Source organism: Octopus bimaculoides, chromosome 13, assembly GCF_046866305.1.
Source record: "Octopus bimaculoides isolate indiv1 chromosome 13, ASM4686630v1, whole genome shotgun sequence".
In the NCBI taxonomy this organism is placed as follows: domain Eukaryota; kingdom Metazoa; phylum Mollusca; class Cephalopoda; order Octopoda; family Octopodidae; genus Octopus; species Octopus bimaculoides.
The window spans coordinates 22,880,026-22,897,525 of NC_142940.1; the positions used below are offsets into that span (position 1 = coordinate 22,880,026).

The 17,500-nt window shown below is 32.9% G+C and overlaps 1 protein-coding gene across 1 annotated transcript in view; it reads right to left on the reverse strand.

Annotated features, from left to right (window-relative positions):
• Positions 1-17,500, reverse strand: part of LOC106868155 (glutamate receptor ionotropic, kainate 2) — a 242,530-nt gene that overhangs the window by 97,909 nt on the left and 127,121 nt on the right. Inside the window, exon 4 of the mRNA XM_014913291.3 lies at positions 12,829-13,007. Coding sequence (XP_014768777.1) covers positions 12,829-13,007 — 179 coding nt within the window. The remainder of the gene's footprint in view (positions 1-12,828; positions 13,008-17,500) is intronic.

The following is a 17,500-nucleotide window of genomic DNA, read 5'->3' on the forward strand; positions in this document are numbered from 1 at the left end:
TATATATATATATATATATATATATATATATATATATATATGTATATGTAATATTATATATATGTATGTATATATATGTGTATATATAATATTATATATATATATATATATATATATATATATATATATATATATATATATATATATATATATATATATACATATATATATATATATAAATGTATATATAATATATGCACACAAGTTATTTATTTGGTAATGCAGCATTTGGCGGGCTGTGCTTCTCATAGCACTCATGTACTTGAAATTAAACTATCATCAAGAGTTAGGTGTCATCCAATAATACAGAGCACATTTACGAAATTCCATCAGTATCGATGATTCTTGTACTGTCTCCAGAGATATTACCCCCACCCACTTCGTCATCATCTTGTCATGAATCCCCCTCTTCCTCGTTCTCCTCTTCCTCGTTCTCCTCTTCCTCGTTCTCCTCTTCCTCGTTCTCCTCTTCCTCGTTCTCCCCTTCTTCCTTCTCCTCTTCCCCCTTCTCCTCCTTCTCCTCCTCCTCCTCCTCCTCCTCCTCCTCCTCCTCCTCCTCATCATCATCATCATCATCAATCATCATTATCACCCTTAATCTACCATTATTGCATTATCGTCAGTAGTGATCTGCGTCATAATTCCAGCTGATGATATCTGGTAATGACTCATGTCCAGGCTTGCAGATAACATCTATGTGCAAACAGTTTTCTCACCACTGCCTGGTGAGAATAATATCTGGGGAGTAATCCTGATCAAAGTTAGTGTATGAAACAGAATTTAATGAAATAACGATAAGGAAGATATTGGAATAAACTGAAAGTCACAACAAAAAGACCCTTTCAAAAGATCCTAGATCCTGTATGTAAATAAAGTACTATTTATATTGGAGGTAAGTAAAAAATAGATCTAAAAGTAATGGAAGTCTTTCATATAGTTTAAACTTGATGTTTACGATTGTATAACTTTCCATAGTAACATCGTTACTTGGATGTATCTTTCAATTTAAATTTCTTTCCTACTGTTAAGCTGATTAGAATAGCTAAGTATGATTTTGGCAAAACGAAATGAAAGTTTGAAGTATTAGAAATTGAGTTAAAAGAAAATTAAATTAAAAGGAAATTGAAAAGAATATTCAGTGTATTACACATGCTGTAACTAATAAGTAAATGTTTTAAAGAACTTTATACGAAATTTGCTCTTAAATACCTCTGAAATATTATTAATATACCGAATTCCATTATTTCTGAAACCTATTTCTTGATATTGTTTAGAAATATGTGAGTACTTTGTTATTTTCTGTAATCACTTGTTATTGATTCCAACATAAGATAAATGAAACTACATTTAGCGTATCAAATGAAAAAGAAATCAGAAAGTTTTAAGCTTTAAATGAAAATAAAATTAGTGTTACTTACTGCAATACGTTTTAAAGTTAGTTTCTCTTTCCAACTGCACGTTTTGAATACCACTATTTTCAGGATAAAATTCTCCTGAGATATGTTTCTTTACTGATATCGAAAGGTCGGCAGATATTTATCAATGTTCCTTGGGAATAATATCCGGATGAATTCCTTTCATTTCGCTGTTAGTAAGAACTAAATTATTCTATATTACGGTCAGATACTTAGTTCGTACTATTTCTGATATGTTTGCATTATGCACTTTATTTGCAGCCAAAATTCTTTAATACCAGTGAATTAAATAAGAAACGCTAATAGTTGCTTAACATTAGAAATAACAGCTTAATCCCTCTCAAATCACCCTTTACAAGCTTAATAAAAAGATACATTCGACAAAGTAAAGTAAATAAATCCTATCGTTTTCCGTCGTTGAGTATTTTGATTGTTTGATCAACAGAGTTCGCTGTTCAGTGAATTGGCATGTAAGTGGCCGAGTATCTCACAGACGATTTTTCATAGCATAATTCTCAAGTGAATTCACCGTGACACAGTGTGATGAGGATGAACTTTTGAGAAATTACAAGAATATTTCATCCGACGAGCTTTCGCACAGCTTCCGTCTACTCAATTGCACCAACAATGCCTTGTTCGACACCAGCACAGGAATCACACATTGCGAAGTGACCTTCTCAGCCAAACTATCCTCTCATTGTGCATTAGGATATTTCGTATACAAGTATAGAAACTAGTCATGCTTATGATAGGCTTAGTAACATAATTTACTCGTTTAAGAATTATTTAGCAGTTTACTACAGCTTGGGAGAGAACAATAGAATAAGAACTATAACAGCAGCAGGCTAATCGTCAACAACTACAACTAACGAGAATATATTCTTGATTATGAATGTCTTAGCTCCAGCACAGCTTGATATCTCGATATTCTGTAATACAGTTCTATATTTAAGAGATGAGGAGTTATGTACATTATTTACATTATTTACAATTGACGGATATTTGTCCTCATCTTGTTTGTTGTTTCGGCTGATATACCCTCCAACCTTCATCAGGTGTCTTGGGGAAATTTCGAACCAGGTTTCTCATTTCGAAGGTGTTGATCGATGTTGTTGTTGTTGTTGTTGTTGTTGTTGTTGTTGTTGTTGTTGTTGTTCTTCTTCTTCTTCTTCTTCTTCTTCTTCTTCTTCTTCTTCTTCTTCTTCTTCTTCTTCTTCTTCTTCTTCTTCTTCTTCTTCTTCTTCTTCTTCTTATTATTATTATTATTATTATTATTATTATTATTATTATTATTATTATTATTATTATTATTATTCAGGCCACTGCCGGGAATCGAACTCGGAATCTTGGAGTTAGTAGCCCGCGCTCTTAACCACTACCACATGCCCGGGCATATGGCGTAGTAGTTAAGAGCGCGGGCTACTGACCGCAAATGAAATCCAAATTAAAACTAGAACAGCAACGGACCATGATAAAACGATGGCAAGAAAAGCCCCTACATGGCAAAGTCTAGGCTAAACTAAATGCAAAAGAAATAGACAGAGAAAAATCTCAGCAATGATTGAGAAACTCAGGACTCAAAGCAGAGACTGAAGGATTTTCAATTGCAGCACAAGACCAAAGCCTCCCCACCAGAAATTACCAAAAACATATAATGAAAAGAAACATAACAAGTAACTGCAGAATATGTGGAGATGGAGAAGAAACAATAAATCATATTATCTCTGGCTGCCCAGTCCTGGCTAAGAAGGAATATATTCACAGACACGACAGAACTGGGACCTATATACACTGGAAGCTATGCCAACACTATGGAATAACAACCGAAAAAAGATGGTATAAGCACACGCCAGAAAAGGTCACAGAAAACGAGAAAGCAACTATACTCTAGGATATGCCAATACACACAGAGATATTAAGACCAATAGGCCAGGTATAGTTGTTAGAGAACATGAAGAAAAATTGCTTTCGAATTGATGTTTCAATACCAGCAGATGACAACGTTTCTCTAAAAAAAATGGAGAAACTTTCAAAATACAAAGACCTGGAAATAGAGGTAACTCGAACATAGAATCTAAAAGCAGAAACAATTCATATCATAGTGGGCGCATTAGGCATAATAAAAAATATTCAGACAAATACAGAACAAAAAGACCAGGACTTACAATGAAATATAACATACAGAAAATTGCACTACTGGGCACTGCACACATCATACGGGAAACACTTTCAATACAGTAACCATAAGAGCTTCACAGCAAACCACCGCACATACCCAAGGCACACAGAGCTGCGTTCGGTAGTGAAGTGAAAGCACGTTATAAAAATAAAACTACTGGATAATAATAATAATAATAATAATAATAATAATAATAATGATAATAATAATAATAATAATAATAATAATAACATCGAAAAATACCTTAGGAATGAGAACCCAGATCCGAAATTTCCCCAAGACACCCGATGAAGGCTGGAGGGTATAACAGCCAAAACGTTGTGTTAACAACAAACAAGATGAGGACAAATATCTTTCTATTGTAAATAATGTAGATATTTTGTGTTCTTTACCAAGCTAGCCAACACATGAATGGATATGTCTTGCTGAAGAGGTCTTATAAACTCGAATAGTATCTGAAGTAAGAGCTAATCTGTCAAAGATCATATTGTTCTTTGCTTCTCTGCATTGTCTATTTCCAATTGTTACTTACTGAAACTCAACCGATCTGAAAAAAGTAGTTACATATTTACTGATCTTGTGTAGTCACCTTGCTTTTGATTAATTGTCGTAAGTATGGAGTGTGACAGCACTTCCTCTTCTTTTTTTCAAGTAGTTTGCGTTGAAAAAAATCCACCAAAACTTTGTAAATAATGTTATTACTATCAATTTGATAACCTTTCAAGATGCATACGAATGATTCTTGTAAAATACAACGTAAGTGTCTGCATAATATACAAGTCCATATAGTATACAGCTCTGCTATGACACACACGTCCAAAATAGACACTTCCTCGAGTAGCAGATATTCTCGTCTACGAATCTTTAGTTTTCAAAGCTTGAATTCAGATATAAACCCAATTTGCGTTATACTATATTGTGTCGAAATCCAAAATTTTTGAAGTAAATTCTCTTGATTTCTCTTTAAAACTTTATATCATAGTCTATATTTCTTTGTGATGATCACATATAATGTTAATGCACAAACATTACAAGCCTAGATATTCTTGTAAAACCTCACAGGATCAGATTAGTAATTTACAATAAAATAATTTGGCTAATGTACTTCACAAATGCCCCTATAAATCTCACTGCCTTAAATTAAAAATACATTAGTGTCACTTGGATTGTTCACATCTTTTATGGTTGTCAAGCCTCTAATATTTGATACATCACTATTATTGAACGTAATTTCTACTTGTCACTTATACTTCTACACTCTTAGAAATAGTTACCACATATATCGATCGTATTAGAAAGGAGACACGATAATGAAGTTCTTCATATACCACCAAAATCTTTACCTACGCTAGAGAGAATGGTCATATCTTATATGAATTTGAAAGTTGATTTGTGCAAATAGGACAAGACGAACGGGAAATATAAATAACAACTACGTTGATAACTTCTGATTACTTGTTTTAAACAAATGATTCGATTTCAAATTACTTATTTTTGAAATTCACGACGAGAGTCTATGTGTTTTTTGAAACCTTCATGCTTGTACTATGGTTCTTCTGTGACGTATTCCATTTGCTTGACAAGTTGCCAATGCAAAACTGTTTTTCTAGGGTTTTTCCACCCAATATCACCATTTTCTACTCCTACGTTTTTCCCCTCTATTCATTTTCCATTGAGCATTCATACGCATATACATTCTTTTCAGTTTTTCCAATATATCCGCGAGTTTCCTTTAATATTCATCTGCTTCTCTCCTCTCTTGTTATATGCAATATCATTGCATTACAGGTGTTATCCATAGTTAAGTTTCATTTACCGGCGTATCAGTGCGTTTAATCTATTCGATATTTTGTTCAACGAATGATGGCATGGGGTGGGATCAGTTGCTTCTGGCTAATCCGTACCTATTCTAACTGTTACTTCATTTACATATGACATACTGCGGATGGTTTTGGATGGGAAAGTTATGATCTTATATTGCAACAAACATAGTTCAAGCTTTTGCCTTGCACTTTTCAGGTAGTTTCTGCCAGTTTACGTTGTCGACTTCCTTGTTCAATTCTTTACGTGTTAATTATCTTAAGGTCTTTTCTGGCCAGTGGTCTTTGCAAGGCATTCTGTAACATAGATTACGTTTGAGGTTTATTTACGAATGCATTTTTACTTGCTACACACGATTGTCTATAATTTTCGTGTATGTTTTATATAAGCTGGCTTCTTTAAGTAGCAAAATTTTTTGCGCATGTTTTGTAACTATTTGTATTATTTCCCAATTATTTTTTTATTGTGTTCTAAGTTTCGCTTTCTTGTGGAAATTGATCGTTGTTTCTGGTGTTATTTTAGTGTTTCTTGTGATGTATAAAACATATTGTGAGTTGTATAAATCGGGTTTGTATGAAGCTAAAAAACTTCGAGAAAATATTTGGAGTTCGTGTAATGAAATAGTATCTGACAAGGATAGTCAGAAAAGTTTGTTGAGAAGTTTGAGGAAAATCAATATTAGGTACAAACAAATTACGAAAAACATTTTAGTTTCGATAACAATTTCAACGTCGGAACGATGTCAAATCACTTCCGATCTAAGGAGTTGTGTAAAAAATGAAGAAATCCATTGTCGTGATAAAATAATGAAATTCTATTGAAACTTATGTCCGTAAAAATACGAAATAAGCTAATTTTATTTCTTTCTATTAACTTTGCTTGTAAACTTTCAGAGGGACATTTTATATAATTAAACGGTCTTTTAATCGTATTCATTGATTTCCACTTTCTCAAAGAAATTCTTTTCGGTTAATAATTAACCAACAAAGAAAATAACGAAAATGTTCTTTCCCCAAATCTGCTCACTTACTTATAGCTAGTTAAAACTGACTGATATTTTTCCAGGCAGAAAATCGAAAATTTGTGATAACTCCACCTTGGAGGTGATGATCAATTATACCTATAACTTACCTTGCTTAATAATATAGTTTAATAAATAACGTGTTCAAATTATCATTTATTAGGACGGAATTCGTAAAATTAAGTGGTTTTTGAACCAACGATATTAGTTATAACTACTCAAACACTTTGTCTCTAGGCTAGAGGCGCACTTGTCATACATTTTGCTAATGATTCTATTCATTACTGTGTAATATCAGACATAACTATTATATAACTAAATTTGTAATGAAAGAAATGCGGCCATATACAGCAGGTGCAATTATAATCAAACCAAATGTTCTTATTGCAACTCAAGAGCAACATAATAAATTGGAATATCGTGAGCAATGCGAGTTAATATTACTCTCTCTACCAGAACAATGACAGGAAGTCCTGATGTTTTTTGCGAAAATTTGAACAACTTTGTTCTAAGATACGAAATTGACCGTGCTATGACTTATAAATAACTGAGAGCACTGACATTAATCATGCATTGCTTCTTTGTTATGTGCGCAGCTTTTCCCCAGATGTTTCTGACGTTATACATTATACAGATGAACATTGCTTTTGCTGTATTGAAAGAAACGCCGAATGTGTAATTTTAAAGTTTAAAGACATATAATCTTCCTTCCTACTACGTGCTAGGTATTATCTGTGATACATAGTAAATAAGTACGCTTGTAGTAAAAAGTAATCTGTTACCAGGATAGAAGAATGTTGCACTAACTAATATACATTTAAATATCAATTACTTTTCAACAAGCCCATAAACGAATAATGTTGACAGAAGAAAGGAGTGTCTAGCGATAGCATCAACTGACTCCACATTTCTTGCTAAGCTTTATGTCCTCGCAGATATGATCCTGTCAGCAGCTATGTCTACTTGGTGATGTACTGAAACTTTAGCGTCAAAGAAGGTAAAAAATGGTAAACATGCCTCAAATATGGTATATGGTTACGATCTGGCAACAGTAATCATGGAGATATCTGTTTAAATGAGGCGATCTAAGTAGACTGTCAAGTCATAATTATTGAAGTATTAAAAGAGAATTAACTTTTTCGAAGAGGACATGAACAAAAAATGAGTGGATAGAATTGTGATTTAAAATCACCTTCAAACTGAAATAATTATCATAAGTCGCACAAACGTGAAACAAAAATTAAGTAGAGTAGAAGTCATGATAACAAATTGGACAAAAATATGTAAACCATATCAGACTCCGTAACTTTACATACAGTCCTAAATTAGATTTGTTAGATATCGTTACAGACTATATAAGATACTTTCAATTCAATAGTATAACTCAGACCCTACTCTGTACTCATAAAATATTCTATACAATCATCACCCGAGAAATTAGCAAAACACACACGACATATACCTTATGCAATCACTAACCAACGAAATGACACAACACATATTATTACAAGTTTATTACTCGATTCTGTACCAGTAATATAACACAGATGCACAGAATATAATCTGCTCAACTTTTGTGTAACTTTCAAACAGTTGGTGCCAGTCACGCAACACCTACAGATCTTAAGTACCTCTCATTCTAATAAAACTTTTTTCAAGATACCGAGCCCATATTAATATTGGTAATCTTTTAAACTTGATAATACAAAAATATATATAAGCATAAATCTTTAAATTGTTCTTTATTTTAAAAATGACCTATACTATTTTGTAAAAATAACAAGTTGAAGTATAATCCTGTCGGAAATTATGAAGTTTTAGTAATAAGTTAGTTTTTATCCTTTCTGAACAAGGCCTTGACTAAGGTTCCAATAACATCTTATTAAAAATCATTAACGCCTTATGTTTGCTTGTAAGTATTGAAACGAGAAATTTGAGTACTTATTATCTCCTGCATTATATTGTAGCCTTTTCGTCTACTCTGTGTTGTTAATGTTTTCAACAGTGTTGTGTTTATTATTCTGAGCAATCCTCTCAGCAATGGTTCCAATGCTGTCCATACTACCTCTCAAAATTGTTCTACTCATGCTTTTCGTATTACGTTGATTTAATACATCTTTACCTAGGTCCTGATGAAAACCTTTAGGGGTAGAGTCAAACTGCTCGTTTTGCTCAAATTGCTGTTGTAAATTTGCAGATCACCAGATTTGTTTCAATTTAGCGAGTTTCTGTTGGTTTTGGCTTTCTTTGATTATGTTTACACCTTTCCTTTATATATTACACATCTATAGTACATATCTTTTTCACTTTTCTCTTTTAGTTCAGTTGTCTTGTTATTGATTTCAATAAATGTAAGATCTATTCTCATGCCTTCGATCAGCCTTTTTGTTTCGGTTTTGATATGTTTAGTATAAGCAGATCTGAGTGGGGTAAATGTTTTTCTTTGCCAGTAACAGTTGTATGTATTATGTTGTTTAATCTTGTGATATGGATGTTCGCATCTGTTTCTACTAAGTCAGTGATGGCGACGTCTTCATTTTTATTGTTGTTGCTATTCTATTATTGAGTTCTAGCCGTGGGATTTCTTTGGTCCAAAGGAAGATCTAAAGTTTTATTATATCTACCTTTCCATATTCTTGGTCTTGTTTTCAACAGCAAAACTTTATATATTTTACATATATATATTCTGCAGAGGTTTTAGATTTTGGAGTTTGCTCTGTTTTGTCACTTTGTTTGTTTTGCAAGTGTTACATATGTTTCCAGGATTTACGTTCTCAATGTTTTTATTCGCCGCAGTGATGTGTATATTACATAATTTTCTATAATGTATTCTCTCTTTGAGTTGTTTACCATAACCATCTTCCACCACCACTACCTCCCCCTCATCTACTCCTCCCCTCCTCCTTCCCCTCATCATCATCTTCAATCAACCAGAATAAAAAAGAACACCACCACAGTGCGTTTCTCTGCCCTAGGTCTCAGAAAAACATTCGGCAAAAAATGGAAACAGAATTGAAAGATAATAATAATAATGATGATGATGATGATGATGATGATAATGATAATGATAATAATGATGATGATGATGATAAGGATAATAATAATAATGAGAGCACTCAGAGAGCACAAACCTCCGCCAAAGCAATACCAACGCCCTCTCAACGATTATCCAGTGATGATTTTTAAAATGAGAATATCTGAAATAAACTCGGCTGCTCTCACATACGAGAATACTAAGAATGAACACCAGCGCTCTCAAATATTATGTAAAAAACAAGAAAAATAATCCAGAATCCTTGTCCAGTACCAGATTAATCCCAGCATCTAATCAGTTCATGCCAGTTACGAGGCCAAACATCCCTGGAAGTTTCATTCGAATCTATGTTGCGGTTCTTGAAATATCTTGTCCACGGTCAAACAAACAAACAAAGAAATACGACTGAAAACAATAGCTCCGCCTTCGCTAAGGCGGAGTTAATAATAATGATAATAATAATAATAATAATAATAATAATAATAATAATAGTAATAATAATAATAATAATAATAATAATAACAACAATAATGATAATAATACTAATGGATGCCCTGATGCAGTACCAGGTAGTAGTTCTCATGGCTTCTCATCTTAACTGATTGGAAGTATAATCATGCACATTGTTTAGTCTAAGTATAAAAGATGAGCTACAGCAAACATTTTGCTCAATACCACAGATTTGCTTGTCGGTTGTTTGACCTTAACCAGTTGAGCATGTCACTCAGTGGCTGACGATACGTGTATCTCTGATCACGAGAAGAAGTAGTGGGGGGAACATCATAGCCATGTGTTCAGAGGAATTCTTTGGGATTTGGATAATTCACCTTTAGAATCATAGGTGTTTCATTCAACATCGTTAAACAACCATTATTCAGGGACCTTTTGAGCGGGATGGGCTGCTTAACCTGAAAAATATTCTAACTGGGCCCCACCTGCAAGGTCATGCGCTGTTAATCTTGGTATGAGATCACCATTTCACGCACATATGTTTGTGATACATGTGCCAAGTGTACCGTTATCAGACAGGTAGTTATGATGGGTATACTGGGTTTTGTATATTTTACCCCAGTGTCATCTTGATGGTATGCACTGTTCTCTCAATTAATAATAATAATAATAATAATAATAATAATAATAATAATAATAATAATAATAATAATAATAATAATAATAATAAAAAATAATAATAAAAAAAAATACCAGGACTTACAAATATATATAACATACAGAAAATTACACTACTGGGTACTGCACACATTCTACGCAAAACACTTTCAATACAATAAACATAAGAGCACCACAGCAAACCACAGCACATACCCAAGGCGCACAGAGCTGCGCTCGGTAGTGAAGTGAAAGCACATTATAAAAATAAAACTACTGAACAATAATAATAATAATAATAATAATAATAAATAATAATGATAATAATAATAATAATAATAATAATAATAATAATAATAATAATAATAATAATAATAATAATAATAATAGATACCTATCTAAAGAATACCAATGACGGGATGCTCGAACTTGTCTGCAGACATGAAAGTGTCACGACACAACACTCAGTATCAAGAGACGATATAAAGGAGTTAAAGATCGTTGAGACCGACGGTCAACAAATACAAGCACAAGCCACAATCTCACAGCTATGTAGCAGATGGAAATATAAGACATTACACGGTAAATACAACTAAAATGCCAGTAATCCTGAAACATGTCTGTAGGTGTTGGCATCTGGGCTTAAACCAGGCACAGAGCGATTTATTCTAATAGCATAGGATAAGTGCCTATCCACTAGAAATTAGAAAGCCGATATTCTTACAAATCAGACACTTGCCTGACAATGAGATTATGGAAGAGTATCAAAGAACTACACGGCAGATGTTGTGCTGAGAGAACTTGCCCGACAAGATATCGATCTCTGATATAACAATATCGGGACTATACATACACACACACATATATATATATATATATATATATATATATATATATATATATAAATATATATGCGCAATATTCACACATACATGCATTTATCTCCAAGCATTTTGCAATTCCTTTCCTTTCGTATATGTTTTCCATTGTAGCTAACGGTTCGTGATGTAAAATTAGAAACGTTGTTGTTGCAGATATTACAACTACTACTACTACTACTACTACTACTACTACTACTACTACTACTAGTAGTAGTAGTAGTAGTAGTAGTGGTAGTAGTGGTAGTAGTAGTAGTAGTAGTAGTAGTAGTAGTAGTAGTAGTAGTAGTAATAGTGCTAGTAGTAGTAGTAGTAGTAGTAGTAGTAGTAGTAGTAGTAGTAGTAGTAGTAGTATTTTGACAAGTAATCTGATTTCAAGTAGAAGTATGATTTAATTTCATTTTCGATTATTTAGTTTGATCTTAAATCCAATGAGTCAATCAAGATTCTAGATTTGGCCAGTTTTCAACTTAGTCTTGATCTGAACAGTCAAGATAATTTCAACGTTTATTATATTTTTTCTATCAACACATTTCTTTTCCAAAAGATTCTGAGTTCTCTTTCTTATTTCAATTAATCTCTTCCACTTCAAATATAATTAGTTCAGTTACCTTATATGTCGAGTAATCTGCGGCGTCATTTTAAAATCAGACTCAGAAATCAATAAAAACATCGTGCTGTTGTAATTTTTCCTTATTGCATTTGAAGTGAACAAATTCTCAATTTGCATTCGCTGCCGCCACAGATGTACTTTCTTAGAAATATATCTTATAGGAAAATTGCTCCGAGTCTCGCCAAGAGGTTTTATCATTCCTTTTACTATGTTTTTCTTAATCTCGGATGTTTATTGTTTTAAACTTCCATTATAGCCAAGTTCCCATTTTCTCAAACAATTCTTTACAAGTGTTCCAACTGGGCATGAACTGGATTGTCATCACACTGATAGCACTCAGATAGAAAATAGAAAGGCTAAATAGTGGTGGAAATTTACACGCGAGAAATTTCATTTTCAGTTGCAATAGAAATGTCAGTTGATAAAACTAAATTCTCGGAAACTGACTCCAATATAAAGATCAATTCTAATTTCAATGAAATTAATAACTTTATTGATTCCAATTCAATTTTGTTTTCTGTTTATTGTAGTTCGATGTTATTTTGAAATATTTACGATTCCTTGACTATATACTGCATCGATTCAGGTCAAATAAATATATTTATTTTATCATTTTGAAATTCGAACATAGAAAAAATAGGAACTCAGAAACCACAAAAAAAATAAATAAATAAATATCGGTTACACAAATATTCTTGTAGGATCTTAAATTATTGTTTAAAAGAAGATAGTAGGAATGCTATAAAGCAAGTTAACTTACATGCTCCAATATCAGAAGTGTGTTTTCAGTTGATGTTGCAACTATAACTTTTTGGATGAACACTTTCCGCATATTAATGAGACAGTCAAGAATAGTCTTGTTAGAACCACTGGGAGCCAAGCGCCAAGCTTTCAAGCTCAGTTTGTAATCTCTCAAAAGAAATTCCATGAAGCTTGCTCCTGTTAAAATAAATAAAACAAAATTAGTGCATGTTAACTGTCATATATAGAGCTTAATACACCTGTCTGTCTCTCTGTCTGTCTCTCTGTCTGTCTCTCTGTCTGTCTCTCTGTCTGTCTCTCTGTCTGTCTCTCTGTCTGTCTCTCTGTCAGTCTCTCTGTCTGTCTCTCTGTCTGTCTCTCTATCTATCTATCTATCTATCTATCTATCTATCTATCTATCTATCTATCTATCTATCTATCTATCTATCTATCTAATCTATCTATCTATATATTTATCTATCTATCTATCTATCTATCTCAGAACTTTTATATTTATTTCGGTATAAGCTCACTTCTCTCAATCCCCATATTAATAGAATTGCATGAGGCCTTTACACCTACCAACACCCTCTTGTATACATCAAAGCACAAAATAAACGAATCTCTATACTAAAACACCATTCCAAATATAAACAAGACATAGCCTATATAACATCTACAAAAACTAAAACCTTACTGACTAGCTAAAGCATAATATCCTAGGTATGTTCATTGTGCAACCTTAACAATCCATGACAAAAAGCTAACACACCCATTTACTAAGTTTTTGACTGCTGGAATAAATTTAAACTTTGACCACTACATTGCCAAATCAAAAGACGAAATCCAATAAATCCCCAAAATAACTGAAACTAGAGACAGGCACATTCGCTGATCAAAAAAGCTCTCTACCCTAATTACACCCCTTTTGTGAACCACTAAAAAACAACCTTGACTAGAATCTCACACACCTGAATATATACACCTATTTACAAAGTTTTAAATGCATGAATAAATTCTGAACAATAATAAAATCATTAATTTAATCAATAAAAGTTTCTACACAAAATCTCTCCACCACAACGTACCCTACAATCTAAGTACCATTCAAATGAACCCCACATACTCGAGAACAGGAACGGATCATGATAAAACGATGGCAAGAAAAGCCCCTACATGGTAAATACTGGGCTAAACTAAATGCAAAGGAAATAGACAGAGAAAAATCCCAGCAACTGTTGAGAAGCTCAGGATTCAAAGCAGAGACTGAAGGATTTTTAATTGCTGCACAAGACCAAAGCCTCCCCACCAGAAATTACCAAAAACATATAATGAAAACAAACATAACAAGTAACTGCAGAATATGTGGAGATGGACAAGAAACAATAAATCATATTATTTCTGGCTGCCCAGTCCTGGCTAAGAAGGAATATATTCACAGACACGACAGAGCTGGGACCTATATGCCAACACTATGGAATAACAACAGAAAAAAGGATGGTATAAACACACGCCAGAAAAGGTCACAGAAAACGAGAAAGCAACCATACTCTGGGATATGCCAATACACACAGATAGAGAAATTAAGACCAATAGACCAGATATAGTTGTCAAAGATCATGAAGGAAAACAATGCTTTCTAATTGATGTATCGATAGCAGCAGATGCCAACGTTTCCCTAAAAGAAATGGAGAAACTTTCAAAATACAAAGACCTGGAAATAGAAGTAACTCGAATGTTGAATCTAAAAACAGAAACAATTCCCATCATAGTAGGTGCCTTAGGTATAATAAAAAAATAATTCAGACAAATACATAACAAAAACACCAGGACTAACAAATATATATATAACATACAGAAAATTGCACTGCTGGGCACTGCAGACATCCTACGCAAAACGCTTTCAATACAGTAACCATAAGAGCATCACAGCAAACCACAGCACATACCCAAGGCATACAGAGCTGCGCTGGGTAGGGAAGTGAAAGCTCGTTATAAAAATAAAACTACTGAACAATAATAATAATAATAATAATAATAATAATAATAATAATAATAATAATAATAATAATAATAATAATAATAATAATAATAATAATAATAATAATAATAATAATGTTGAGCATAATTTGTACATGAAAACTTAAATGGAAATCCCCTAGATCCAATGCTGCTCAGTGGCTCTGGCTTTAAAATTCTCCAGGCATGAACAATCGAATACTATAGTTTGTTACTGATTAAACAGAAAATAAAGTGCTAATATCGATGACAAAATGAAGAATAGTGTAAATACATAGGATGAAAACGGAAAGAAAGTGAGTAGCTAGTGTTATTTTGGAAACTACTAACTGGATTCATAGATGTATAACTTACAAGAGAAGGAGAAACTGATTCAGAAGTGCTGCTAGAAGAATTCAAGGATATTAGATAAGAAGCTGTTAAGTGATGTGCTGAAATAACATAGCTGTTGGTTGGGTAAACTAAAAGAAAGCATATGTGTACTATAAAGTTCAAGACAATTGGCTTTTGGAGTTCATATGATGTTTTTCTTTAAAAATAGCAAACCATTGAAATCTTATCTCGAGATGTAGCATTAAAGCGTAGAAGCGAATCAAGGAAAAAGTGGAAATCCGGAGGGAAATTTCAACGAGACTCGGTGTCTCCAATGCTTTTGTGATCACATTGATTCCTTTAACGAACATACAGAGAAAATATAGATCGGTTTATGAACTTCCTAATAACTAGAGTGAAAGAAAATTATCGGATTTACATAGGTGACCTCATACTGTATGCCAAAAATGAGAAAAAGGTCTGAATTCTCTTGAGAAAATGTTTTGATTCCCTGAAAGGATATTTAACAAGTATGCTAATGTGCATTTTGTTCATTATGGAAAGAGGTCAAAACGATCAAATCTGATGAGATATTGATTCCATCAAATAACATCATCAATCATTGACATTAATCAAGGATACAAGGAACGTAGCAAGACAATAAATTAATGGAAAGGGAACTAAGAGAAAATTTCTCCAAAGAGTACAGGATAAAAGTTAAGAAGGTAGTTGAAACAAAATGAGTGAAGGCGCATCGCTTAGTGGTTTAAACCTTTGGACTCACAATCATGAGGTAGTGAGATCGATTCCCAGACCGGGCTGTGTTTTGTGTTATTGAGCAAGACACTTTATTTCACGTTGCTCCAGTTCATTCAGCTATAGAAATGAGTTGCAACTTCACTGGTGCCTAGCTGTACCGGCCTTTGCCTTTCCCTTAGATAACATCAGTGGCGTAGAGAGGCGATGTTGGTATGCGAGGAAGACTGCTGGTCTTCGATAAACAACCTTAGCCAGAATTATGCTTCGGAGGGTAACTTTCTAGGTGCAATCCCATGATTATTCATGACCAAAGGGTTCTTTACACTTTACCTTTTACTGTACTGTAGTTTACTGTACCCTGAACCCTTTGAAACAAAACAAAAATTGAGGAAATATCACTAAAGCCAATCGATAGGTGAGCCATTATCCTGTGGAGATCCTGGATATAACCTGCACTCTTTTAAAATTGAATAAAGACAGAAATACATGAACTGGATTTAAGATTGAGGACGATGCACATTAGACACATTGCACACCATCGTAAAAGTAATGTCGGAAGGATTTATTTACCAAGAATGAAAGAAAGCATGGATTTACTAAATGTATAAGGCTTGAAACAAAATGCCATTATCGCTACCTGAATTATTGTGAAATAATATTATATATGTATGTATGTATGTATGTATGTATGTATGTATGTATGTATGTATGTATGTATGTATGGATGGATGTATGGATATGTATATACATTTATATTACATATATGCATATGTATGTGTGTATGTATGCGTGTCCGAGTGTACGTATGTATCTATATGTATACACATTTATATTATATATATGCATATATATGTATATCTTTATTATTTATTGTGACAACGATTCTCAAATCATAAGATTCTTTGTTAAGATTCTTGTAGGATACATCATAGTACTTTGTTTACAGGTGGGCATTATGTGTCGCAGTTCCAATATTTTCCAGCTACTTAGGTTACAGCTTGGTGGTTCTTCCAAGTACAACATTTACCAAAGGAATAATATGTTTTCATCGCTCCACTTGTCACTATTTCTCGCCTTACATGATTTCCTCTCAACGGGATTACGAACTCAATAACTTTTAGAATTTTTATTCCTTTATTCTGCACAATTATTCTTGAACTCCTTGCTTTCATTGTATAATAAATCTTCATTTATGTATCTATTTATATATAATCTACAGAATAATGCCCTTATATAAATATAAACGAATAATTACATTCTTGGGAATAGAAATTTCACTTATGAATTTTTTTACATACTGGCTTCCTGATAAAATTCTTGTAAAAGATTTTTATCCTTTTTTGAATTTATTTATATATAATCGATAGAATAAGAACTCAATGCATGTTCTTGAACTTAAGTAAATTTCATCATTACATATGGAACTTCAGTTGGCAAACACTATTTTTATGAGTTCACCAAAGTATCCACTTAAAGATTCTCTTCATATTTTTGCATGCTAATATGTAGACCATATATATTCTCTATAGTTTTTGTCAAACTTCTTATTCGGGGTGGAATTATGTAGAATAATTGCTATTCTGAAGACGAAACACGTGCTC